This window comes from Prionailurus bengalensis, chromosome A3 (assembly GCF_016509475.1).
Source record: "Prionailurus bengalensis isolate Pbe53 chromosome A3, Fcat_Pben_1.1_paternal_pri, whole genome shotgun sequence".
Lineage (NCBI taxonomy): Eukaryota > Metazoa > Chordata > Mammalia > Carnivora > Felidae > Prionailurus > Prionailurus bengalensis.
The window spans coordinates 140,023,824-140,051,572 of record NC_057354.1 but is presented as its reverse complement, the minus strand read 5'-3'; the positions used below and the strand labels follow the sequence as shown (position 1 = coordinate 140,051,572).

The 27,749-nt window shown below is 55.1% G+C and overlaps 1 protein-coding gene across 1 annotated transcript in view; it reads left to right on the top strand.

Moving 5' to 3' along the window:
* SNTG2 (syntrophin gamma 2) overlaps positions 1-27,749 on the top strand; it is a 138,313-nt gene that overhangs the window by 6,857 nt on the left and 103,707 nt on the right. Inside the window, exons 2-5 of the mRNA XM_043604659.1 lie at positions 2,205-2,261; positions 2,350-2,407; positions 21,674-21,717; positions 21,822-21,863. Coding sequence (XP_043460594.1) covers positions 2,205-2,261; positions 2,350-2,407; positions 21,674-21,717; positions 21,822-21,863 — 201 coding nt within the window. The remainder of the gene's footprint in view (positions 1-2,204; positions 2,262-2,349; positions 2,408-21,673; positions 21,718-21,821; positions 21,864-27,749) is intronic.

Sequence of the window (27,749 nt, the reverse complement as noted above, 5' to 3'; positions counted from 1 at the left end):
GTCTCTTCAAGTTCTCCTGAACAAACGGTAAAGAGGCTCATTGCATAAATTTTTTCTGCTTTCACCTGTTGGGACTATTAGTCCAGATTTTTGGTGTGCATTAACCCGTTTTGCCTCAGGTGATCATTTTTTGAAGTTTTATTCGAAGTTTCCTCCTGAGATCGATATGTGAATAAAATGACTGATTTACAGTGTCATTTGGCAAAGTCTGTCTCAACAGAAACACCCTTGGCACTTTTCCAAACATGTTTTCTCTAAAATATATCTGCTTGCTCTCCGTGAGGTTCAAATGCTCTCATTAATGGCGAAAGTTGGAAAACACGATTGAATGTTTGACAAATTCCGTGCGGTGGAGATTGCTGGCTGGTGTGGAATCACATGACCCTATTTTCTGGGCTTTGGTTAGAATATTCCCCTCAGAGGCACGTTGGGTGTCGCCACACATGCGGCAGGGACTCAGCCTGAATGATGAGGCAGCCGGTAACTGTCCCCTCCGCCTTTCCCGCTGAGTCGCTGGCTGACTCCAGACTTTGCGGACAGAAGACCCCCACGCACCGTGGGATTTACGTCCCGAGTGTGTCTGCCCTTGGCAGGGATGAGACGTGCTCCCAGCGTTCAGCTAAGTACTTGGAAAAGCCTGGAAGGAGCCCCCGCGAGTCTGTCAACGGGCGTGAGCTGGGCCTGCTCTTTACCGTCACCCCCTCGCGGGCAGTGCGGGACACGGAGACAGTGCGATCCATTACCCTGAAGCCAGCGTCCCCGACCCGCGGCTCTCTCTCTGCGTGTGATGATACAAACGGCCACCAGCTGAAGATGCTGCAGCCACAGGACACTCAGAACACAGTGTTGCCGTTAATATCCACACGGGTAACAGATTCCCATGCGTGCACTAAAGGAGGTACGTTGGCTCTGGTTTCTTATGATGAATTCACTCCTGAGAATGGAGTCATTCTTGGATTTTACACGTTGTGCAAGAGACACGTTGTAAACACTGGCTTCCCCCTCGGCCCTACAGTCTCTGTGGCCCATTGCTGGCGGCTGGCATGCCCTGGGCTTGGGCGGGAGCCCACATGGCCCCCCTGATGGCCTGTTCCTGCTCACGGTGCTCCGCGAGCACACGCCTGATGGTCTGTCCCTGCTCACGGTGCTCCGCGAGTACACGCCTGATGGCCTGTTCCTGCTCAAGGCTCTCCACACCCCCCTGATGGCCTGTCCCTGCTCACGGCGCTCTGTGAGCACACTCCTGATGGCCTGTCCCTGCTCACGGCTCTCCACGGCCCCCTGGCGGCTTGTCCCTGCTCATGACACTCCGCGAGCACACTCCTGATGGCCTGTCCCTGCTCACGGCTCTCCACGGCCCCCTGACAGCCTGTCCCTGATCATGGCGCTCTGCGAGCACACTCCCGATGGCCTGTCCCTGCTCACGGTGCTCTGCGTTTGGTGTGAAAGCATCTATGCTTCTGCTTCCAGAGCAGAGAACGTGGGTCGTTGCTGTTGTTCCCACGGGATCTTTCTGAGCCACAGATGGGCCTGGCCCTCCCCTTCCTCCCACCCCAGGCCCCTGTCTTCCACCCTCAGATCTGGCGCAGTTGGTTAAACGATTGGTCAGTTTAGACCGAGCAGAACAGGAGCTGGGGATTGAACGTGTATGCGGTTTGGAGGCCTTGCTGGTTCCGGGCACCGCTGCACTTCCAGCTCGTTGCCACCCCTGGCGCCTTCACGCGTGGTTGGGCCCCGTGGGCCAAGGACCGGGAGATGGTGATCATTCAGGGGTCAGCTCTGACTACCTGAGAACGGGCCTGGGCCTGAAGGCGGTTGTGCCAGGTGGAGAGGCAGCAGGGGAGGGAGCCAGGCTGGGGACTGGTGGGAAGAACGGATTTGAAGGCGGGTTGAGATCGGGAGAGCACGGCCATTTCCTGGGGCCTGTGATCCTTGAGAAAGATCCGGAAGATCGGCCAGCTTGCAGGAATTCACCTTGGGTTTAAATAACGGCCGTAACAGGGCCTGGATCTTGTGTGTCTGTTTTTAATCCAGGTCTCTGCTCCTCAAGGTAACACTACAGACAGGAAGTGAATGTGTGTCACTCTGCAGGTGTATTTTAAAGAGTTACTTAAATTTAAATGAACGTATGTCTGCATTTTGCATTCACTCTCTGATCATGCATTTCAACCTAAACTTGCTTTGTTTTCTAAAATTTTTTAAAGCACAGAACCGTTACGCTGCGCAGACAGCCCGTTGGCGGCTTGGGCCTGAGCGTAAAGGTAGGAACGCATTCCTCCCTCGTGACCTTCTTTCTGAGCGCGTGTCTGTGCTGATCGTGACGGAACCTTCTCTCTGCCTGTCTTCCAGGGAGGCGCCGAGCACAGGGTCCCTGTCGTCATATCAAAGATATTCAGAGGCCACGCAGGTAACGCGGCCAGGACATGTATGCCCATGGCAGTTTGTGAGATAATGTGTTATTGGAAACGATAAAAATAAGCACCTGTTTGTGTGCTGGGTTGTTTAGCGGCCGTTTTGTTTTGTTGTTGCCCCTACGTTACCCCTGACACGGCTCTGCCTTTTTCATGTCCTCTGAGGCCGCAAGCCCTTAAGAGAGATACTGATTCCCCCCCTGTGGCCATCAGGGCAGCCTCTGGAGACACGTTCAGGGCCAGACCACAGGGTCTTCTCAGCAGTGTGATGCCCGAGGACACATGGTCCTGGCATCGGCAGTCATGATGCTCATGGAGGTCTGTGACAAAAATCGCGTCCCGCCCTCTAGGAGCGGCTTGGTGGGGAGGCCGGGATGGCCGTCGGGGACGCGGTTGGACGGTGTCAGGCTTGGGGGGGGATGGTCGCCCCGCAGCTGCCCTGACTCAGGTCACCGGGAGCGGGAGTGGGAGTGGATGTGCGGTTTGCGGCCTCACCGTCCAGTGCTGAACGGTGGGAGATGGTTGTAGTACAGTCACGTAGTTAGATGGCAGGGACCAGTCCGGTGTCCCAGCAGGCCCTCCGTGCGGCCGCCTCCACTCTGCCTGTGGTGCCGGTCCCCCTGAGGCTCAGGGGCCGTTTGTCCCCCTGCTGGAGGAGGAGGGGAGGCAGCGACCCGTGTGGGGGAAGGGGTCCGAGGCGGTGAAAACAGAGCCGGGGTGAGTCGCCCACGCAGACTGGGCTCTTGAACAGTGGAAACATGTCCCCTCCTTCTCCCCGACTGCAGCCCCAGCCCGTGTCAGAGCACGTGGCGGCCCAGTGGTTGCGGGAGAGGCGGCCTCGGCCTGGGACCCCACCACCGCGTGCTCCTCGGGTGCGTGTGCGCGGGGGCTGTGGCGTGGACCTGTGACTGGAGTCCATGTCTACACGGAATGTGAATTCCCCACAACAACCTTGACTCATTCATGCAGAGAAGAGAGATTTTAACCACACATTTGCATCTGCAAAAAGACCATTTCCACCCAAAGGACATTGAGTCATCGGCTCAACAACAGTGTTACATTTCTCCCCTTGTTGAGCAAGGTTACAACAGGTGGGTAGTGTTTCATCAGGACCGAGGCTGAGACTCAGGGCATTCGAGGAGACCAGCTTGTGAATTGTGGCCAGTGCGTGGCTCTCCTGCATACGCCTTCCTAACACGAGGATTTCGGTTCTGTAGGAAGTGTGGTTTTGATGAAATCTGTAGGTAGCAGGAGAGCTGCACTGGTCTCTGCTTCACGTGGGTCACTCTTGTTGACGTTTTCAGAGATTTCAAAACCGTCGTCCCTCCAGACTGGAGCGTTCCTGTTGTACTTCTGGTGATACCGTAGAGCCCAGATGCTTCCAGAACCTAGTGCGTCTGTGCAAGGGACTGTCCCTACCTGGACTGGGCCATCTGTCTGGTTCCTTCTGTGCCATGTGGCACACGGGGTGGGCTGATTGGTGATGGAAGGAGGACAGCTCGATGTGTTTCTGTGATGTTGCAAACACCCCGTCTTTTCTACTAGTGTAGGTTTTCATTTGTGGATATGAGTGTGTCAGAGGAGAGGAAGTAGGATTAACCAGCAGATAAAAATCAGAAAAAGCTTTTATGCTTAAGTTAGAGGGAAAACCTCCATTCTCTGTGGAGGGACAAACAGGTGAAGGCCACGTGCAGAGAGCGCCACCGTGAATCGAAGCTGCAGTTTTGAGAAGGGTGGCCAGTCACCCCAGTCCTCCCATCTCTGAGCTGGGGCCCCCGAGGCAGCTGGGCCAGTAGATTCCCCCACTTCCTACTGGTCCTGCAGCCAGAATGTGCGGGTGCCTCCTGAGCAGAGTCCCTGCAGGGGTCAAAGAAGCTTCCTGTCTTCTCAGGCTGCCTCTGTCCTGGCATCGGTGGCCGGTGAGCTGAGAGCCAGGGCCCTGTCCCCATCCATTGGGTCACCTGTCCCTGCACTCCATCAGTGCGGTCCTGCCTCAGTCGGCCTCAGTAGCTCAGGCCTCTTCTCAGACACGAAGACGGTCGCCCCCACCCTACTGCTGTCGGCCTGCGTTCCAGACCTGTTGCTTCCCTTTTCACCGAGTGCATATCCCACACCCTGAACTCTTTGTAAAGTCTGCATAAATGCTCAACCGACTGTGAGCTTTTAGAGACCCAGGCTCGGTGTAACGCCACTCACCTCAGAGTGTGGCACAGGACTATGGTTTTACGGGCAGGGACGCCCTTGGCTGCTGGAAATCTGTGCCCAGCTGCCGTGTGCCTCGGGTGTCGGGTGAAAGTGTGGGGCCCCGTGTGCTGGAGCCCCGGGTCCAGGCGACCTGGAGACGCACATGGCAGCCAGCACACCCGTGAACTGGTTCCCAGTCCAGCAGTCAAGTCAGGATTGGCTCCTGGAGACGGGAGACTCCAGGTGAGTGGTGGGAAGGGGGACACTGACTGGCCCTGGTGAGACGGCCGCACCCCCACATGGCCTGGGTACCTCCCCGATGTGGCACGTGTCACTTGCCCACAAGGAAGGCCTAGATGTTGAGGGATCGTCTGCAGCCTCAGTCCCACTGGGAACGTGATGTGCACCTGGCTTCACCTTCAGGAGCGAGGCGGCTATAAACTGTAAGGTCAAAGGGGAACGTCAGCTCAGGCTGTCGTTCATCTGTGCATTTGTGCAGCCACGTTCAACAAATCATGTCTTCGGAAGAGTCTCTGTTCTGGGCATTCAGCGGTGATGAGCCCACCATCACATCAAAATCGTCAGGCAACAAGATGAATAAGGTATGTTCAGGCCGGCGCCATAGGTTCCGCTGTGTAGGAAACTAGGCCGTGTGATGATGGACGTGAGGGAGGGTTTTGTGCGACGTGGTCTGAGAAAGGCCTCCCGCGGGTGATGTTCACCGATATTGGCGAGAAACGGAAGAGTGTAGCCCGGGTTGCCTCGGCGGGAGCGTGGTGCACGTGGAGAGGAGGAGACATGGTGGTCGTCAGGCCGGAAGAGGTGGAGACACAGTGGTCGTCAGGCCGGAAGAGGCGGAGACAGTGGTCGTCACGCCGGAAGAGGTGGAGACACAGGCGTCGTTTTGCTGGAAGAGGCAGAGACACGCCGGAAGAGGCAGGTGGTCGGGTGTTCGGGGTCTGAAGTCCAAGGAAGGAGCTTGGGTTGTATTTGCCAGCGAGAAGGTGGTTTGCAGACTTTCCAAACGCAGCATTATAACGTCTGTTCACATTAAAGACCCACCACCCGGCTGCTGCAGGAAGTGAGCAGGAGGGACCGCGCTCTCGGACGTCTTGGTGAACGTGGGGGCAGCCGCCAGCCTCTCAGGTGCTTTGAAGGGGAGCCCAGGCGCGATTTTACAGAGACACCACGGGGACTCCTGCTGGAGTCTCTGTATCTTTAGCTTCAGCAGCATCTGACGGCATTTGGTAACATGACACAGCAGACACGGGGATCAGCAGATGCTGGAAATGTGGGTAGGGGTGGGGATCCACGCCCCGTGGCAGGTGCATGCTTAAGGGTGCTCGGAACGGGTTGGGGAATTAGAACAAAAGAAGCATTTGAATTAGGGTGATTTTCTAAGAACTTAACCTCCATGGGGAGGAGCGGCTGCCTGAGCACCTGGGGTGTGAAAGGAGGGGGCCTGAGAGGGGTCCGAGGCCGAGGGGCCGGGTTACCCTCTGGCTCCTTTATTTCTTCAGGAAGAGCTTTCCCACCTCTGCGAGCGCATGAAGTCCCTCTGGGGCTCAGGACGCACCCAGAGGCTCTCCCCGCACATCTCGGTGCCCAGGCCTCCTGGGAGGGACCCCGGCAGACCGCGGTGCCCCGCGGCCTCCAGCCAGGCTGAGGCTCTGAGCTCAGAGGCCCGGTGAGTCCATGATGTCTGCTCACATCACGAGGAAAAGGTACAAGTGTTTATTTTGCTTGAGGATATTTATTAATACTATATACCTAGTCAGCAAAGTCTTAAAAATATCTTTCCTTGGACATTTAACAGTCCTTCAATTCCTGAAGCCCTTCAAGTTATTATTAGAAATTTCTGTTTGGTAACGTCAAACCTCGTGAACAGGGGCAGCTCACTTGGCTTGTAAGATCACAGGCTCTCGCTCACTCTCGGGGACCTGCTGCTACACTGAGCTCCCCCTCGCTTCAGGGGGCAGTGAAGACACACCTGCTTCCTGCCCTCCTGGAGTGTGCCTCATGCTGGGGAAGCCAGGTCACCCACAGGGACACAGATAAATAACGGCAGGAGCAGATCGTAGTGCAAAGAAAAATATGAATTTTAATGCTTTCTGCGTCTGGGCATTCAGCACCCTGTCAGAGAGGGACTCTCGTGACCACCCTCGTGGTGCAGTGAGAACGCTGAGGCACAAGGACACTAAAAAGATTGTCCAGAGACACACGGCTGGCAAACGGAAAAGCCAGGGTGTGGCCCACGTGGTGAGTCTCTGAGGTCATCGTGAGAAATTGCCCTGAAAATCCGTGGATTCACATCCAGGTAGGGATGTCTTTGGTTGTGAAATATCCTAAATGTCCAGTGGCCTGAAGGGATAGGGTCTGCTTTTCTGACTCAACAAGAAGCCAACGGTCCAGGCCCCGGCATCTCCCCGTCCTTCCACGGAGCCGTCCCTACCAACTTGGGCTTCGCCTCATTACCTGTTCCACGTTTACAGAATGGCTGCCTTTCAAGGCAGTAACCTCTTTCCAGGTGGGGCAGAAGAGAGTTGGCGAAGGCCACCTCCAGGAAGGGCCGTCTTTTCCTGCAAGAAGAATGCTTTCCGGCATCGTCCCCACCCACTAACTGGGACTGCACCCAAGTCACCCTCGGAAAGGCCGAGGGAATGAGCTTGCGGCATGTCTTTTGGTCAGCTCTCTTCAGCCCGAGTTCAGGGGAGCGCAGGGCCTCCTCTCACCAGAAGGAAACACCGGGCTCTCGGAAGCAGTGTGAGCACGTGCACCTGTCGTGGGGGGAGGTGACTCGGGGCTGGGCAAGTATTGGGGGGGGGGCGCTTGCATTTTGTCAACAACAGTGCCTTCAGCAGCTTCCTTTCCCTGGACACAAAGGGCCTCGTATGTACATTAGCTCTGCTCTTTCAAACCTTGATGAGTCCTTCTTTTGGGCCACACCATTGGGCTCTTTTCCTTGGACCCTTTCCAGCTATATCCCACTTTCTCGTGCTGCTTTTCTTGTGTTGTTCTGCTGATGAAGCTCGTGGCTGGCTTCCAGCCTGTGTGCTTGCGTCTGCGCCAAGAGTGGAATCCGTAGCTGCCGAGGAGCCCTTTCCCGCTGGCAGATGAGGTCCGGGGGCAGGGATGTTCAAGGAAGTGGAGACAAGGAGAGCCGGTACGGCAGCTGTCGGGCCTCTTACAGGTGAGCTAGAAAACACTTCCTTCTAGAGGCTCCGGATTCGCACAGAAACGTTCCCTAATTTACTGTATTATGTTTCACACACAAATTTCCTAAAACACGTGGTTTTAACTACAACTGTGACTTATGACTCCATCTGTTAATAATTAACAAGCCATAAGTGGTTACCAACTGGAAAAAAAAACCTTAGAAATAACGTAGTAGAGTTTTCCTTCCTTAAGTGACAAAACGCCAGCATTTCATAGCAGTTCAACTTCTGGTTAGTGATGACTAGTGAGTACGTGTTCCTTACGTCTCATGTGATTTCAGTGTCTGAAACTGGTGCTGCATTTACCTTGTGGAGAAACGTCTCAAACTTAAACAGAAAGCGCCCATACACTTGTGGCCTTTTATTTACTTATTATTTAATGATCACACAAAGGAATACAGGGGTCAACGGAAATAGTGAAGAACCCTAGACCCAGGACACTAGGGTCCAGTGCCGCCCTTCTGCAGATCCGCGTATGCCCTTTCCTGACAACTTTCTGTATTTCCTAAATGCATCCTGGGTGCTGGTTCCTTTCCAGACCCCGAGACATGGAGGTGTGGAGCACAGGACCTCAGCCTGGAGGAAAACTAGATCAGTACTTGAGTACGTACATGGAAGTTGCACTGTTTGTGTGCGTACACGTGTATGCATATATGTGAGCCTGTTCTGTGTAGAGTTACGGATACGTGCGCGTGCGCATACACAGAACACGGACATAACCAACAAGAGATCAAGCTTCATAAGCTGAAGGTAACTAACTACCTCGGAAGGTGTGGCTTAGAGCAGATTCGCGGTTGCCAGTTAACACTCAGGGTCAGCTGTGCTCGGCCCCGTCTGAAGGATGTGAGCAAACTGCACGACTCTGGGGCTCCGTGGGTGGTGGGCGTAGGATGACCTTGAGGAGAGCTGGCCCCGGAGACTCGAAGCGTAACCTGAGGAGGTCATTCGTCCTGGTCGGGCTTTGCTCTCCTTGCTGTGAAGTGATCAACGCGGAGTTCTGGCCCGGCACCGGAAGTCGGGCCTCCGCAGCAGGTGCACTAAGATTTCACAGGACAGGCGGGGAAGCTGGACCAGCCGGGTCCCCGGGTTACTCCAGAGGCCACCGGGGGCACCACAGACCCTCTGTCAGTGCGTGCGGCGAGGGGCGTTCACTCTTTTCTTGAGGAGAGCAGCACATCCCGTGGGAGCCGCAGGCTGACCAGCAGCCTCTGCCTCGTGCGGTGCTGACGGGGCCCGGCCCTGGTTTCTCGAGTCCAGGCTGCAGAGAGGGCATCGCAGTCTTGTGCAGCTCAAGCTGCCCTGTTGATCCCGCCAGTGAGGAGAGAGGTATTTAGCAGGCGAGGGTATCTTCCTAGTTTGCGCCCACACCTGGTAGGTAATAGACGCCCCACAGAAATTGCTCAGAACTGGGGGGGGGCATGTTTGGTTTTCCTCTCGCAGCATAGAGGAGGTGTGTCACGTGGAGTTGTGTTGTGTCGTGTTGTGTGCTCTGAGCTGAGCTAGCCTGTTGTGTGGGGACGCAGTTCTGCCTGAGATCAGTCTCAGGGGTGCGCTCCTGCGTGTCTACTCCCTGGCGGTGTTGAGTGCACCTCCCCAGGCCCACCTGTCCACACCTGCCCAGGCCCACCTGCCTACATCTGCTCACACCTGCCCAGGCCCACCTGCCCAGGATGCAGAAGTGTGGGCCCCTCAGGGTGGCTGAGTGATGTCATCACCCAGAATTCCACTTAAAAACCTGAACCAGTGGGGCGCCTGGGTGGCTCAGTCGGTTGAGCGTCCGGCTTCGGCTCAGGTCATGATCTCACAGTCTGTGAGTTCGAGCCCCGCGTCGGGCTCTGTGCTGACAGCTTGGAGCCTGGAGCCTGCTTTGGGTTCTGTGTCTCTCTCTGTGTCTGCACCTCCCCCACTCATGCTCTGTCTCTCAAAAAAAATAAGTAAATAAATAAAAATAAAAAACCTGAACCAGCTGTAGGCAGCAGGACTCGGAGGGAGATGTCACAGAGCCAGCAAGGAGTTCTGCGTGGGTGGGGTGTTCACGCTGAGCATGCAGGTGTGGTGAATGTGGCCGCATCCTTTGAACTTGACGCTTAATTCTCTGTGTGGCGCTTCTGTGTCCTTGCCCAGGAGTATCCAGTGACCCCGTCCCGTCACAAAACCGTAAACGCCGGGCAGAAATTCAGCCCTTTGCGTGTTGCTGGCCTTGGTCACCCACTGACCCCGTGCATCGTGCCTCAGCCTCGTTCCCATGGCAGCTCTGCCTCGCTGGGCTTCCCCCACCCTTCTTGGGGTGCAGACCCCACCCCCTCGCCTACTGGCATCTCAGACGCTCTGTCGCAGACGCGCCAGCGTCACCGTGGTCGTGCGTGTGTGGAGTCACACACAGACCCTGAGAACATTTACGCTTTTGGAAAAGCGAAAGCAGCGCGGCTCCTCTCTCGGGGGTCGGTCACGGAAGCTGCTCTTCGATTACCCGGTTCGTACTGAGCCGGATTAAGGGGGAGAAGAGCGTCTCCACCGAGAACGACGTTCACAAGGAGCCTCTCCATGTGGCGGAAATGAAGCGCGGAGCTTCGTGCCGCGTGCAGACAGTGAGCACAGGGAGGCGCTGGACGGCTGGCAGCGGTCACCCCGAGCTGCTGCGGCGCAGCCGCTCGCCAACGCCCCGCGGGAGGAGGCGCTCCCGGGCCTGTCCGCTGAGGCCGCGCCCAGGGGCGGGGGCAGCCCCGTCGCAAACCTGGGCTGTCCCACGTCTAGTTCTTCTGCCGCTGCGCCGCCGGACGCGCTCGGAGACCCGGTCCGTTCCCGGCCGCGGTGCAAGTCCGGGTATCGCGGCAACGTTTCGGCAGGCGTGTGGGCAGGCCCGGCCGGTGGCTGGTTTGAGACCCGTGTTCGGGAGACACGTGGGCCCCCCCCCCCGAAACTACCCAGAAAATTTCAACAAGAGGGAGGGAAAGAGAGGAGCTTGTGCGTTAGGAAGGGCGAAAGGGATGAGAGCCAGGGTCTTTCACGCGAAACTTCCCTTGTTAAAAGCGAGTAAGCGTCCTGGGCGAAATGTGGGTTCTCATAAGGCCCCGCTGAGTGTCAGACTGGGAGCAGACACGCCGTGCTATTCGTGCAGATGTTCGCACGTGACACAGGACAGCATTTTGCAGCCACGTGTGGGGATTTCTCTGAGGGGAAGCAGAGGTGAGGCGGGGCCGCTGCCTGCCCAGCTCTCCAGCCTGCAGGGGCCGAGCTTCTGAAGCTGCGGCCTTGGGGTCCTTAGACCTCAGGGTGTCTGAGCTGCGTGGGTGCAGCTGTGGGTCCCCTGGGCCCCTGATTTCCAGCCTTCTCTAGAATTTTCACTTGCATCTGGCGTCTCACTGCCATGAGTATGTCATCACCGTATAGATTTGCGATTGATTTTGTTATGCCCAGAATTCGTGATCCCCAAAGACCACTAGGGAGCCGAGTCCGATGCAAAAGCAAAGAGCCTTTATTCGAGCTAGCTCGAGCTCAATCCCCTACCTGCACCGACGCAGCGGTGAGATACCAGGGAAAGAGAGCGAGTTTCAAAAGCACAAAGGTTTTATAGGGGTCTAGGGGCAGCCGATTGGCTGGGGAAGTGGCGTGTTTTGATCAGGAAGCTTGAATGGGTGAGCGGGAGGTCACTCAAAGGGAGGAGGCGTGGTCTAGGTGAAGGACACAGAACAAGATGGAGTCCGCTGGCGTAGGCCCGCCCTTTCATTCCCCCCTTGTCACGTAGCTTACGGACCCAATCATGGGGCCGGCTGCATTTTTGGTGACAAGGGGAACAGAGTTTGGAGGTTTACGCAAAGTTCTGGGAAGCAAGTGTCCCTGGGGTGGTTCTGGGAGGTCTGATTAAGTATTGTGCCCGAGCTGGTGTCTATGATCTGCCAGGTGATGTTTTGGGGGGCGTATGAGCAATGACAAGCAGAGTTAACAGAGTTACCAATATTAGGTGGGTCGAATGCGCTGTAGCTTGAGCTTGAGTGGGTTGTGTTGGTCCCGACTGATGGCCCATCGCGTGACGAAGTCCTTCCGGATCGAGGAGGGGTCCGCTGGCTGGGCGTGGGTGTGATGGACCCAGGTCGCAATGCCGTCTACCTTGAGAGCGGTGGGGGTCGTCAACACCACGATGTAGGGTCCCTTCCAGCGCGGCTCGAGAGTCTCTCGGTGGTGCCTCTTCACGTAGACCCAGTCTCCCGGCCTGTACTGATGAGGTGTCGGGATCAGGCCAGCCTCGTAGATGGCACGGAGGCGCGGCCAAATGTCCTCGTGCGCCCTCTGGAGCCCGCTCAAGGAAAGAAAAAGTTCTTGATCTTTAAACTCAGCAATAAGTTCAGCTTGAAGGCTGGGAATAACGGGGTGGCCTGCCAAACATGATCTCGTAGGGAGTAAAACCCAGAGTGTAAGGAGTGTTTCTAACCCGGTAAAGGGCGTACGGTAGGAGAGTCACCCAGTCCCCGCCAGTCTCCATGGTTAATTTGGTAAGGGTCTCTTTTAGGGTTCTATTCATTCTTTCTACCTGTCCTGAGCTCTGGGGCCTATAAGCACAATGTAATTTCCAGTTTGCCCCCACCGCCTTGGCTACTGCCTGTGTTACCTGCGAGATAAAAGCTGGTCCATTGTCCGATCCTACCATGGCAGGAAAACCATACCTGGGTAAGATGTCTTCTAGTAGCTTCTTAGCCACCGTCTGAGCCGTTTCATGCTTGGTTGGGTATGCCTCCACCCAGCCAGCGAAGGTGTCTGTAAATACTAAAAGATATTTAAAACCATACTTTCCTGGTTTGACTTCAGTGAAGTCGACTTCCCATTGGGCTCCCGGTCTGGTGCCTCTGAGCCTGGTTCCTTTTTTATTTGATGTGGCCCTCGCGTTGGTGAGTTGGCAGGTCTTGCAGGCAGATACAACTTGCTCTATTTTGGTGTCCTGTTGGTGAATCTTAATTCCGGCATGTCGGATTAAGTCTTTTAATTTTCGGGCCCCCATGTGAGTAGACCGATGCACGTGCTCTAATATTGAGACTCCGAGCTGGTCTGGCAACACGAGCTCCTTGTTAGGTGTATACCACCATCCCTTTATCTCCTGGGCCATGGGGAGTTTCTTGATCCGCTGTAACTCCTCCTGGGAGTACTTGGGCTGGTCTGGTAAAACTGGGTCTCCCGGGTCTGGTCGTTGTATGGTCATGGTGGGGACTGGAGTAAGGGCTACTGCCTTGGCTGCCTGGTCAGCCTTTCGATTACCTCTAGCTACTAGGTTATCAGCTTTTTGGTGCCCTTGGCAGTGGATAATGGCTAGCTTGGCAGGAAGCCATAAGGCCATAAGCAGGTTAAGTATCTCCTGCTTATTTTTTATAGTCCGTCCTTCTGCCGTCAGTAACCCCCTCTCCTGATAAATTGCCCCATGAATATGAGCTGTGGCAAATGCATAACGGCTGTCTGTGTAGATGTTGAGCCGTTTTCCAGCTCCCAGCATCAGCGCCTTGGTGAGGGCTATGAGCTCTGCTCGCTGGGCTGACGTTCCGGAGGGTAGAGCCTCCGCCCATACGGTGTCGGTTTCGGTGACCACCGCTGCACCCGCATACCTGTGTCCGTCTCGCACAAAGCTGCTGCCATCAGTGAACCAAGTAGCCTCAGCATCGGGGAGGGGCCGGTCGGTCAGGTCCGTCCGGAATCCATGTACTTGTTCCAGGATTCCCGCAGTCATGTAGTGGAGCACCTAGGTCAGGGTCGGGCAGCAGGGTTGCGGGATTGAGGGCTGCACTGGGGTGGAACCGCACTCGTGGAGGGTTGAGTAGGAGGCTCTGGTAATGAGTCACACGTGTGTTGCTCATCCATCTATCTGGAGGCTGTTTCAGGACCCCTTCAATGGCGTGTGGGGTCGTGATCCAGATCTCCTGTCCTAGGGTCAGTTTGTCTGCATCCTTGACTAGGAGTGCTGTCGCTGCAATAATTCTTAGGCATGGCAGCCAGCCAGCAGCCACTGGGTCTAGTTTCTTAGACAGGTAAGCCACTGGATGGTTCCAGGGGCCTAAGGCTTGAGTTAGAACTCCTTTTGCTATTCCCTTATGTTCGTCTACAAAGAGGTGGAAGGGCTTCGTAATGTCCGGTAGGCCCAGGGCTGGGGCACTTAGGAGGGCCCTTTTTAACTGGTTAAAGGCAGTTTCTTCTTTTTTAGCCCATTTAAATGTTTTCCCCTCTTTGGTAACTTCATATAGGGGCCTGGCGATCTCAGCAAAACCTGGAACCCAGAGGCGGCAGTAGCCGGCTGATCCTAGGAATTCCCTCACTTCTCTTCGGGAGGTGGGAGTAGGGATCTTTAGGACAGTTTCTTTTCTGGCTTCTGATAACCGCCGCTGTCCGCCCTCCAGGATATATCCCAGGTAACTTACTCTCTCCCTGCATATCTGAGCCTTCTTTGCAGATGCCCGGTACCCCAAGGCCCCAAAGGTAGCCAGCAGGTCCTGGGTCCCTCGCTCGCAGTCCTCGGCCGTGTCGGCAGCAATCAGGATGTCATCTACATACTGTAGAAGGGTGAGGCCAGGGTGCTCCCTTCTGTACTCACCCAGGTCCTTGTGTAGTGCCTCGTCGAAGATGGTGGGTGAATTTTTGAATCCCTGAGGTAACCGTGTCCAGGTGAGTTGTCCACTGTAGCCCTCCTCCGGATCATGCCACTCAAAGGCGAACAAGGGTTGGCTCTGGGGTGCCAACAGCAGACTGAAGAAGGCGTCCTTTAAATCTAGTACAGTATACCAGACCCTGGAGGGCGCTAAGGAGCTCAAGAGAGTATATGGGTTGGGAACAGTTGGGTGTATGTCCGCGACCCTCTTATTTACTTCCCGGAGGTCTTGTACCGGTCGGTAGTCATTTGTGTGAGGCTTTTTGACCGGCAGTGAGGGGGTGTTCCAGGCAGACTGGCAAGGAACTAGTACCCCTAGGCTTCGTAGTCTCCGGATGTGTGGCTGGATCCCCTTCCGGGCCTCCTGAGACATGGGGTATTGTTTGATCCTTACCGGACTCTCTCCTGGCTTGAGCTTTACCAGGACTGGGGTCCTATGAGCGGCTAGTCCCATCCCCCCTGTCTCTGCTCAAACCGAGGGGAATTCTTGTAGCCATCTGTCTATATTATCCTCTCTCGGGAGCGCCTCCTGGTGGAGGAGGTATTCATCCTCCACTTTCATGGTCAGGACCTGGATGGGGTGGCCCTTGCCATCGGTGACCTGAGGCCCCCCTTGTCTGAAAGTTATCTGAGCTCCAATCTTGGTCAGTAAGTCTCGTCCTAACAGCGGGTAGGGGCATTCTGGTATTACCATAAAGGAGTGGGATACCCGGCCCGTTCCCAAATCTACTGTTCTTTGGGTAGTCCATGAATACTGGCTCATACCAGTTGCCCCTTGTACCCAGGACTTCTTGCTAGCTAGTTTTCCTTGTGGGGTGCGGAGGACCGAATGTTGTGCTCCGGTGTCGACAAGGAAGTCAATAGGGGTCCCCTCCACTTTAAGAGTTACCCTGGGTTCGGGGAGAGGGTCCGAACCCTGACTCCCCTAATCACTTAGTTCATCCAGCTCTAGGACTTTTACTCGATCAGTCTTGCTTCCCTTCCCGCCGGCCCTTTTCGGACAATCTCGGGCCCAATGCCCTATCTCCTTGCAGTATGCGCACTGATCCTTCTGCAGCCTCTGCTTCCCCCTCTTGGTGGTTCCTTTACCTTTTCTTGCGTCGTCTGCCAGCTGCCGGAGACAGCGGTCTCGTTCCTCGGGGAAGTCAGCAGTGGTAGCTAGCAGTATTCTGGCCAGGTCTCGAGTCTGCTTACTGCTGGCAGCCGCCATGGCGCGACCTTGCTTGTCCTCAGGAGGCTCCCGGTTATTATATACCTTTTCGGCTACCACCAGTAAGTCCTGCAGACTTTTTTCTCCTAGTCTATCTATTTTCTGTAATTTTCTCCTAATGTCTACGGCTGATTGGTTTACAAAGGCCATGATAACAGCTGCCTTGCTTTCCGGAGCCTCTGGATCCATGGGGGTATAGGTACGGAATGCCTCCATGATCCGTTCTAAAAAGGCAGCCGGAGATTCATCTTTTCCCTGTTGTACATTTCCTACCTTGGCCAAATTGGTTGGCTTTCTAGCAGCCATTCGGAGACCCCCCATTAGAGTCTGGCGGTAGACCCGGAGCCTCTCCTTACCTTCTGCCGTGTTGAAATCCCACTGGGGCTGAGTTAAGGGGAAGGAGGCATCTGTCTGAGCCTGGTTGGTGGTGGGATTCCCGTGTGTGCCCGGAACTAGTTTTCGGGCCCCATTGAGGATTCTTTCTCTTTCTTCAGTCGTGAACAGGACTTGCGAAAGCTGCTGGCAATCGTCCCACGTGGGCTGATGGGTAAAAAGAACAGAGTCTAATAAATCAATAAGCCCTGCCGGTTTCTCGGAAAACTTAGGATTCTGAGCTTTCCAATTGTAGAGGTCACTAGTGGCGAAAGGCCAATAGTGATGGGGCTGATTCCCCTCCGCGTCTGGGGGTCCGGTGGCTCTCAGGGGCAGAATAGTAGAGTCGGCGGCGGAGGCGGATTGCCCCCTCTGAGCCCTTTGCCTGGTAAAGGGCGGGCTTCCCCCTGGAGCGTTTCCGCCTCCCGCTCTCGGAACAGCGTCTTCCTCCCCCGGAGGGGGAGGATGGTGTTCTTCCGGCATCCTAGAGGGGTTATACGGGGGAGGAAAAATTAATTCTTCTTCAGTACCCCCCTGTAGGACAGGGTAGAGGGGTGCTGAAGGCTGGGTAAGACGTTTCCTCTTCTCTGTCTCCTGCAAAGCAAGAATGGGTTTTGGCTCCGGAGGGAGCAGGGTTAGGAAGGGCTTAAGCCAAGAGGGTGGGTCTTCTACAAGGTCCTGCCAAGTGATAATGTAAGGGAGCTGATCAAGATGGCCCGTCTTAGGCTGAGAGATGATACTCCTGACTCGGTGGATGGTAGGGAGGTTGAAGGTCCCCTCTGGTGGCCATCCGACATTGAAAGTTGGCCACTCGCTAGAACAAAAAAACTGCAACCGACCCTTTCGGACTTCCACACTGAGGTTGTTAGCTCTTCCCCTCACATCCTTAAAGTGATCAATCATAATACTTAGAGGAGTAGTCCGAGTCTGTCCCATAACGTCCGTCCAGTAAGTCCACAGAGCAAAACAGAGAAACACAAAAACAGACAAACAGAGGGCCCCTAGAAAGTCTTCCAACTCCATGGAAGCAAAACTGAAAGCTAGCTTAGACCTTTGAGGGGATTCCATGTCCCTCCAAAACCGATGAGGGGATTCCACGTCCCTCCAAAACCGATGAGGGGATTCCACGTCCCTCCAAAGACGACGGCCTCACGCCGACCAGCGGGAGCGACCCACCTCGTCTCAGACCTTTGAGGGGATTCCACGTCCCTCCGAAACAGATGAGGGGATTCCACGTCCCTCCAGAAGGGAGAATCGGAACGTCTTCCGAAACTCCCGGCCCGTGGTCCTCCAGTGCGTCCACTTAGACCGCGTCGGGCACTACCAGAATTCCAGAAATGAGCTCACACAGAAAAGACAGAACAAACAGACACTAACCGTGGCCAGTCAGGCTCTCCGGGTCGGGGGTCCCTTGGGGGTCTTGGGGATCCCGGACGAGCCCCCAAATGTTATGCCCAGAATTCGTGATCCCCAAAGACCACTAGGGAGCCGAGTCCGATGCAAAAGCAAAGAGCCTTTATTCGAGCTAGCTCGAGCTCAATCCCCTACCTGCACCGACGCAGCGGTGAGATACCAGGGAAAGAGAGCGAGTTTCAAAAGCACAAAGGTTTTATAGGGGTCTAGGGGCAGCCGATTGGCTGGGGAAGTGGCGTGTTTTGATCAGGAAGCTTGAATGGGTGAGCGGGAGGTCACTCAAAGGGAGGAGGCGTGGTCTAGGTGAAGGACACAGAACAAGATGGAGTCCGCTGGCGTAAGCCCGCCCTTTCAGATTTATTTTCACATCCGTGATATTTCATCAGCTTAGCTGATTGCACGTTAAAGCTTCCCCCTCCCCCTTCCCTGCTTCCAGTCAACACTAACTCCTGAATCTGTAGGCGATGCTGAGCCCTTCGAGACCCCTGCCGTCTTGCACGCCCAGGGAATGTGCAACAGGTGCCCGGGGAGCCGAGCGCCAGCCGCCTCAGGAAGCAGAGGGAAGAGTCCGAGCTCCATTCTCGTAGACGTGACTGATTCAGGGTGCCGCAGCCTTGCAGTGACACCGCTCAGACCCAGGGCCCGTGTGCTGGGCTCCCGTCTCACTGCCCCTGAACCAGCAGAGGTGCCCGCGGGGCCCCCACCTTCCTGTCGGTTCCGTGGGGGAGCCCGCCTTCAGCGTGTAGAACGAGGTCCAGACACGCAGGCCCGCGCGCCCACGGCGATAGCAGGTCAGCCCCTGACCCCTTCTGGGGGTCCGTGGATCTCGGTAGACCCCACTCCGAGATGGGTTAGGCTGCACCCGACCGGAGTCGTGCGCACACAGCCTGAGACGCCCCTCCCGCTTGGGGCGGCTGAGTGCAGAGTGGGAGCAGAATTTCTCGCCACACTCGCCTCCCCCCGGTTCTTTCACCAAACCCCAGTCTACTTCCCGTGTCCAGAGAGCTGGCCCTATGGGGGAGGAGGCCCCGGGGCCAATCCTGGACCGAGTTAGGGGTGGAGAGAGTGGGATGAAGAGCGTTTCCGTGCCTCTTCTTGTTTACTGGAAACAAACCGATGAACGGCATGATTTTAAAGCTGTCGAAACAAACAGAACTTGAAACAGATGATAGAAGTGGACTCATCCTCTGGGTGAGAAATGCTGAAGCTCTGTGGGATCCTGTCCCACCCTGCGGGGGCCTTGTCCCACCCTGCGGGGGCCTTGTCGCACCCTAAGGGACCCTGTTGCACCCTAAGGGACCCTGTCAAACTCTGGGGGCCCTGTCGCACCCTGGGGAACCGTGTCACACCTTGTGGGACTGTGTCACATGCACCTTGTGGGACCCTGTTGCACCCTGCGCTTCCTGCAGAATTGCCAGAATGGGGGGTGTTCTCGACAGGGGTTTATTTTCAGAAAATCAGATCCAAATTACTGAAGGTGATCAGTCTTTCCCTGTGATTCTATAGTCACTTGGGGATTCTGCAGAGCCCGTCCGTGTGTGTGTGTGTGTGTGTGTGTGTGTGTGTGTGTGTGTGTGTCACTTGGGGATTCTGCAGAGCCCGTGTGTGTGTGTGTGTGTGTGTGTGTGTGTGTGAGAGAGAGAGAGAGAGAGAGAGAGAGAGAGAGAGCTGGGGATGGTATTTCTGAGACATCAGCGTGGGTTATACAGCAATCTAAGGTATCAAGGTCACTTTTAACAACTGCTGACACTGTCACTTTTTTGTTATTGGTTGTTCAATTTTAACAAATAACTCTTATTATTGTCCTTTTTCTTTCTCATGAAAGTGAAGACAAGTATAGTTAAGTTTTAACAGCAGGTAATCGAGCAGAAGTCAGCATCAAAGGCCATAGTTTCTCCACAAAGGAGCAGTGACTTGGTGGCGACGTGGGCTTGGGAACAGACAGTCGGTGCCCGAGCAGGGATGGGGACACAGACCATGTTGAGGGAGCAGGAGCTAGACAGCATCATCGGGGAGGCCTGAGCACAGACTGAGCCACCACCAGAGGCCCTTTGTTGGTCTGTGTGAACAGAGAGAGCTGAGAGGTGGTAGAGGGCTTCATGTGAGAGTACAGTGACAGGTGCATGGGGAGGAGGTCGTTCTGATCATGAGAGACAGCCTGGCCCCAGTAGAGTCAAGGGGATGGCTCAGTTGTACGGCTGGTCCCACAGCTGGAGAGGGGCTGGTCCCAGGAATGGAAAGGGGGTGGTGGGAGCACGGAGGTGGAGGGTTCAGGCATCTGTTCTGAGGGCTGAGAACCAGGAGTTCAGACGGGCCAGGTGGGGCTGGGAGTCAGTGGGTTTTAGGCACAGACACAGCAAAGACAGAGATCATACGTGCACATGAAACGATTATATCTCCATATGTAAATACATGTTAACATCTATTGAATAGATTTGTATAATTTTGCAAGTAAAGACCTCACTGTTCAAACTCTTAAGACTTCACATCAGAATGTCTGGAACCAAAAAAGAAAAATTCAGATAAAGTTGAATTCCTTACTACCTGAGTTCACCTTTCATATAGATCCCATTTTTCCAGAGCGACCCGGGATGAGAGTATCATTCACTGAAATTCAGTGGAGGACAAGTATGTGCGAATCACGGAGGGAGGTGTTGAGAGGCTGAGCCCTGCTCTGAAGGATGCGGCATCCTGAAATTCTGTCCCGCCTGTAGCATGGTGTTCAGGGCCTCACACACCATGGCCGCTGGCCCCTGCAGCCCCCTCGGTCCGGCTCGCCTCACCCCGTTCCACCCGACCGAGCCTGGAGGGACCCCTCGCTCGCATGCTCTCCCTTTTACCGTTCGGCTGCAAGGGGAACTCTGGTGTCTGTGTTCTAGGTTTTCTGAGGCCCCCACTGCACCCACAAAGTTACGTGTCCTGCACCTGGGGTTTTTCAAACGCCATGCACACCTCTCGTGCTGGGTCAGGGCTGTGTTTAGGTGGGGACTCTACCGTGCACATTTTACAAAGAATCTGTGTAGCCAGTAGTCAGTAATCCTTCTGTCGCCCTGTGTGGGTTTTCACCTGCTAGACTTTGAGCCCCTGAAGCCAGCATTGTCCTGTTCTCTGCCCCCAGCTCAGAGCTGGAGGGGGTGCAGGAAGGACGAAGGAGAGCGGGAGAGAGACCGGGAGACAGAGACAGGGACATTGGTCACACCAGTGGGTCACGCAGCTTTTCTGGGCAAAGCTGCCGTGGAAGTGAGAACCCTGTTAGCTAGCCGAGATCAGTACCATTACGTTTAGTGATGTGGGCTGTATTTCATTTTCAACAAAGTTGAATACTGTTACAATGACCAGAAGTAATATTAATAACTCACCTTAAATACATACAGGGAGCGTGAAGAGAATTGCAATGTTTAAAGAATAGCGTAGTCTCTGGCTTCCAGTATTTAACCAAAGACTTAAAAATTAAAACCAATCCGCACGAAGACAGGAAACCGCAGCACCTTCTATTTGGGGCAGGTGCGTCAGTCTTCCTGGAAGCCGTCTCTGCGTCTGGGGACCAGAGTGGTAATGCGGACGGCACCGCGAGCCTCCGGTCTCCGCACGGTCTCTTTAATTAAAACCGTCTGTGTAAATTTGTCCCCAAGAAAGACTGGAAATGCTAAAGAGTTTCTGGGTTTCCTGCTTCATGGCCTGTGCCGACTTGATGAAAACCGGGAAGCTGACTTTCCACGAACGTGATGAGCTTCTTTCCCTATTAAAGGGCTCTTGTGTGCCTGGGGAGGAACTCCCTTAACGTGCTCAGCTTGATGGGCGGGACCTGCCTACCCCCTTGTGCTGGCACTTCCCACACCTGCACGGGCCCTCGCACGTGCACCCACACACACCTGCTGCACACCTGCACAGGCACCCACGCTCACACACATACTGCACACCACAGGCCCGCGCACACCCACGCACACTCACACTGCACACCCCTGCATGTCGCACGCACAACACACACGTATATGCCCCCTGCACACATTCCCACGTGTGTGTTCACCCCACACGTGTGCACACACATCCCACACACATGCTCACTCAGCCCACACGTGTGCACGCATGTACCTGTGTTCACCCACATGTGTGTGCACACACGCACACACATGGGCAGACACATAAGCCATTGCAGTTGCTGTGGGCACTGAGCTTAAACGGGGCCCTAAAAAGAGTGATGACCTCAATTTTTCTTAACACTGTTGCCACTTTTGCAACCCTGCAGCCGACCAGACAGGGATGTTGTTCGTCGGAGACGCCGTCCTGCAGGTCAGTATTTTAAACTTGAGCCTCCGCCCTGTTGTTTATTTTATAGTGACAGTAATCAGTGATCATCCTCACAATTTTCAGCTCTCAATTTGTTGTCTACTCAGGTTAACGGCATTAACGTAGAACACGCGACCCATGAGGAAGTGGTGAGTGTGCCTCGTTTCTTATTATGTGTTCTTCTATCGTAACGATTTTTCTAAGTTGTATTTCACTGAGTGCGTTCCTAGACACAGAGTTCCAGAATTGGAAGGAAAGCTTAGAAAACTTAGTGAGGGTGCTCCCAGAGGACCTGCGTGAAAAGCCCAGCGTGGCAGTGAGGCGCGTCCCGTACGCTGTGTGACGGGTTCTCACGGGATGAGCAGGGTGGAAGGAACTGCTCCTATTCCAACTGGGGGACTGAGTTCGGGGAGTGTGGACCCAGCCCCTGGGGCAGTGAGGACCACTGGCTTGCTGGAGCACGCTGGTGTGTAACGTGGGCAGACCGGGCAGGATGTCCCGTGACGCACGCACCTGGTGACCGTCTGGGACAAAGGCTTGTCAACACGCACGTGCTCCAGCCTTCCTTCTGTGGGAGAGGACTTTGTCCAGTTCAGGTCAGGTGCAGGATGCCAGCAGGGGTGAAATGAACATCCACGTGAAGTTGGGCACGAAGAAGCCCTATGTGCTCACGTGTGACTGCGGTCAGGACGGCACCAAGGTGGGGAGGTGTTTAAGCTGGCTCTTGAAACCGAGAAGGTGGGGGATGGGTGGGTAGTGCGGTCAAGTGCAGAGCAGGGGTGGTCACTGGAGGGCGAGGCGGGAAGGAACGCCTCCCCCAGAGGTGTTGGCGCCCCCCACAGGGACTTTACTCTGCACGTTACAGGGAACCAAGCATAATGTATTACTGTCCCTGGGAAGGGTCGGCGTGCGTCCATCCGTCAGTGTTTATCTTTCCAAGAAGCCACCTCCTGGCTCACGTAGGGCAGAAAGTCTGCTGATGCGGTCCCCCTGAACTTCCACGACACTGGCACAGAGTCCCCAGTAATCTCAGCCCGTGAAGAGTTGTTCGCCATCCCCCCTCCTCGCTCGGGGCCCTGGACCTGTGCCAGGTGTGGGGAAGGCGCTCACACTGGGGATAAACGTGTTTCTTGGTCTCAAGGGACGTTCTCTGCAAAGGTTTGTTTTGTTAGGGTGAAGAAGCCCATGACTCGGGGAGGCCTTGTGCACCACAGTGACCCCTCCTCGGCCCAGCATTCATCCAAGAAACCAATTCTTGAGTAAACGAGGTGCATACCTTGTAAACGGAGATATTCTAATATTTGACACAAATATACTTTTAAAATCTCACTATCAAATTATACGTCTACCTCCTTTTTTATTTTAGAGAGAGTATGTCAGGGAGAGGGACTGAGGGAGAGGGCAGGAGAATCCCAAGCAGGCTCCACACCATCAGCACAGAGCCCAATGTGGGGCTTGAACCCACCAACCCTGAGATCATGACCTGAGCCAAAATCAGGAGTCAGACGCTCAACTGCCTGAGCACCCCCAGGACCCCCACGTCTACATTCTTAGGTGACAGAAAACACATGATTGCAACACTGTTAATGAGACAGATTCCATCATAAAGTTCATAAAAATATTAAATTTGTGAAGACCTCAGAAATCATAGTCTCACACGCTTGCCTTTAAGAGTGAATTCTAGCTTCAGTTAATTCTAAAAGGAAAAATGTCGGTTTTGCTCAACACAAAGGATCCACAAAATGAATCGTAATCACTCGCCTTCTGCCCAAGCTTTGGAAGAGTTCCGATACGTGATGGGGACAGAAGTCTGTTTATTTCCACGTAATGCATCTGTGGGAATAAACATGCAACTTTCCCTCTTTTTAATACACTGTGTGTTTTTTTCCACGTCGACGTCTGTCATCAGAACTGCTGTGGCAGGGAGTAAGTGTCCTTGGGCACGTGTGTGCCTTGGGCGCGTTCTGAGACCCGTCACCCGAGAAAACGGAAAGTCAGAGCCTGACACCTGCCTTTGGAGCTAGGAGGTGCCTGGAGAGGAGGTGACTGCTCACGCAGCGGGTCCCCGGCCACGCGGGTCCGCGAGGAGCGGGGGCCGTGGTGGGTGTGCAGGCAGAGCTCACGGCAGTCGAGGGCTGGAGCAGGGTCTGTGCTGTCCGGACCGCGTGACGGGTTTCATTTTTCCGCAACGGGGTCAGAAACTGTAGAAGACCTCTCCGATTTGCGATAGGATGTTACTTGTGGTCTCACGTAGCACTGAGTTCTCAGGTGCTGCGAACACACGGATGAAAACTGCCGTAATCAGTAAAAATTCACTAACTTATTTCCAGAGCCTCCTATTTAAGTTGAAATTAGTCCTTTTTGTGCATATTTCAGTCATCGGTAGGACTTTTGTTCTCACGGAGGCCTCGGGACAGTTTCTAAGTTCAGGTGGGTTTGAACGTAACCCACAGAAATAAAGCCAACTACATGTTGAGGACAAAACAAAGAAAACGGGGTGGCGGGTCCCTTGTCCCAGCTGTGCCACCACAGTCTGCCCCAGGGGTGAGCCAGGACAGAAGGGTTTCCCTGAGAGCGGACGCTCGCTTCCCCCCAGGTCACCCACGACAAATATGCGTGGGACGTCTCTTATGCCTGATACTATGGCATTGGATCATGCGGAACGAGGCCTCCCCCTCAGGGTTGAGTGTGGTCTGACGGGGGAGCGAAAGCTGCACCCCTGCTGGCGGCGAGCCACCCGATCCTGCGTCTGCTCTCAGCTCCTGGGAGAGACACTGAGCCCTTGAGATGCCTGTCACCCCGTCCCAGGGGCGTCGCCCTCTGCCTCCTCGCGCGACCCCCCACATATTCTCTTCAGGGGTCAGGGGTTACAGTGCGCTCTGTCCTGCTCCCATGAGGACCTGCCCCGAAGCTCTGTTGCCGTGAACTGACAGAAGATTCCAGCAGCCTTCCCGTCTCGTGGGAAGGAGCATTAGAGCTGGGTGGAGAGACAGGCTGAAATGCATGCATGGACGACAGACAGACAGACGGATGGATGGGTGCATGGATGGACGGACGCGATTAGATTAGATAGATGATAGATTGTAGATAGATAACAGATGATAGACAGATAGATGATAGATGGTAGATGATTGGTGGAAGATTCCATGATAGAAGTAGATAGGTAGGTGAGAGAGATGGGTGATGGGTAGGTTGACAGACAGGTAGAGATAACTTAATGACAATACTCTCTCACTCCTGAGTTGGAAAGTTGCGGTGGGGGGGGGGGGTTCTCAACCCCACGGCACACTGGAATCAGCCAGCACCACACAGAGATTTCACTAGATGCCTTAGGGTCAGCATGATTCCTCCCGAACGTCCAGACTTCTTAATCAGTAGAGTTCAAAATCAAGGAGTAGGAAATAAAACTTGTGATGGTGTCGTGGTTGTGGTTTACGAGCGGGGTGTCACGTGGCTGTGGAAGGAGCCGTGGTAGTCAAGAGTCCTGTTCACAGGCTCACCTCTTCCACCAAGACCCGGTCCAGCCCGGTCCCCAGGGGTAGTGGGGCAGGTGACGGGCAAGCCTCGGTGGACAGTTACTGTGTGTGGCTCGTTGGCCCGAGGTCGATCACCGAGACCCCGCCAGAGCCCAGGGACCAGCCTGCTCTCCCAAGGAGCCTTTTCAAGACGAGAGCGTATGTATTAGCAGATACGGTTTTCCTGACGTGGCCTTAGTCCCACACCCGAGGATGTGCGTGTGATTGTCCTGTTGGCCTCCCCCAGGAGCCACCTACAGGGCCTGTCTGCACGGACCCCCCGGCCCCTTCGGGTCTTGGGCCGTGCTGTCTGGGTTGCTGAGCCCTTACGTGGCGGCCGTGTGACTGCGGTGCTGAGCCTTGTCACGACCGGCCGTCTGGAAAGCGCAGATGGGGCTGATGTCCCATCAGGATCCACAGAGACCTCTGGGGGTTTGGTTGGCTTCCTCGCCGTAGGGGTGCAACCTGCAGCAGTTTGTCCTTCGGCCGGAGTGTCTGACCTGCCCCAGGCCACCAGCAAAGCCCACGGGGGTCCCAGGCTTGCACGTGTTTGTGGGGTCGTTTCTCTCTCCCTCACATCACCAGGTCCTCCAGGGTGCTGCCTCGTTTCCCCCAAGTTGGATAAGCATGGTGTCCCCACGTAGCAGACCATGATGCCCCCTGAGAGGCCCCGGGTCCTGTGGAGCAGAGACTGACAGGTCGCTGGCATGGCCCCGGTGCTGCCCTCCGAAAGCAGGCTGTTTCTGCCAACAGACGAGGGAAGGTCGCTGTGCCGGCGGAGGGCGTCACTTGCCACGGAGCAGAGCGCACCTGGACGGCAGTGGGGATTGCAACTGGGGTTCCGTGTGTTTGCCAGTGTGGCTGGTTTTCTGGGGTGTGAAAGTGGTGGAGGGAATCCCCACGTGTCCTTTCGGAGGCTGGCGTCTTCAGAGTGACAGAGGATGACACATACTTTCTGCTGTCATCTCGGGACACGATCTAGCATGTTCTAACTCAGAAGGAAGGAAAGGTTTTGCTCAAACCTCCCTGATCTTACACACAAACCCATCAGGCCCCCAATCGATTACCTCAAGCCACACTTTGCTCTTGCCAAATTATGTACCACCGACTATTATTTCGAGGATTGTTTTAATGGTGGGTGATGTTTTGGGGTTCTAGTAGAGAAACAGAGCCATCGAGGGAGATACTGGATTTCTGTGTGTGTGTGTGTGTGTGTGTGTGTGTGTGTGTGTGAGAGAGAGAGAGAGAGAGAGAGAGAGAGACCGACACACAGAGACGGGGAGAGACAGAGAAGGAGGGAACTCTGGAGGTCAGAGCTTGAGGCTTGAAGCTCTCAGGCAGAATTGGTGGCTTCCGCTAATAGAAATGTTTTCTTCCTCAGAGAATCCTCAAATTTTATCTTAGAGCCTTCAACTAATTAGATGAGGCCCACCTGCAGTATGGAGGGTGACCAGCTCTACTCAAAGTCCCTGACTGCAGACATCAGTCACATCCACGAAATACCTTTACAGCAACACCTAGGTAGCTGGGTACTGTAGCCTACACAAGTGGACGCATAAAGCTATTAACAAACTGTGACATATTGCTATACGATTATCGTCAAAAATATATATAAAGGAGGGGTGCCTGGGTGGCTCACTCGGTTGAGCGTCCGACTTCAACTCAGGTCACGATCTCACACTCCATGAGTTCGAGCCCTGCGTGGGGCTCTGTGCTGACAGCTCGGGGCCTGGAGCCTGCTTCGGATTCTGTATCTCATGCTCTCTCTGCCCCTCCCCCACCCGTGCTCTGTCTCTCAAAAATAAACATTAAAAAAATTTAATAAAAAATGGATTATCTCTGTTTGAATGATACATTAGCAGAGTCTGTTACTTTGAGTTGTAAGGAAAATATTAGGAATATAAATATGGAATACACACGAATAGTTATCTCATGGCTCAGAGTGACAGTTACACATGCGGAGGGAGGGCCCAGGGGCAGCCCCTTAAATCTCCCACATTGGGAATTCAGGAAAGAAATCCCGGCGGGGGCGTGGGGGGGATGGCGTGGCATCCTGGAGGCGAGTGGACAGTGTGACGTCATCGCCTGGGCAGGGCATCTGAGACGTCCCTGGAGGCACGGAGGAGGACGGCCGTAGAGCTTGGCGGGCAGAGGCCGCCTCAGGGGAGTCAGCGAGGGTAGCCTGCCTGGGGGCCGACAGTGTTTGCCAGCGTTTTCTGCCCTTGGGGACGAGGCGCTAAGGGGGGGAGGGGTGGAGGCGCCGTGGGCTGTTCCTGCTCCAGGGCCGCTCACCAGGCGCAGGTGCAGCCTCCGAGGTGGGGGATCCCTGGGCTGATGCACGCCCAGAGCGGGGGGGGGGGGGGTGGTGACCTGCAGCTGACTGACCTCAGGGAGAGGAGGTGACCTCGGGGTTCAGCCGAGAGGAGACGAGGAGGAACGTCCCCTCAGCGGGGATGAGGACGCAGCCTCATGCGCTCAGACCCCCGCCCCCCCCCCCCCCGAATGAGGTCATGAGGATGG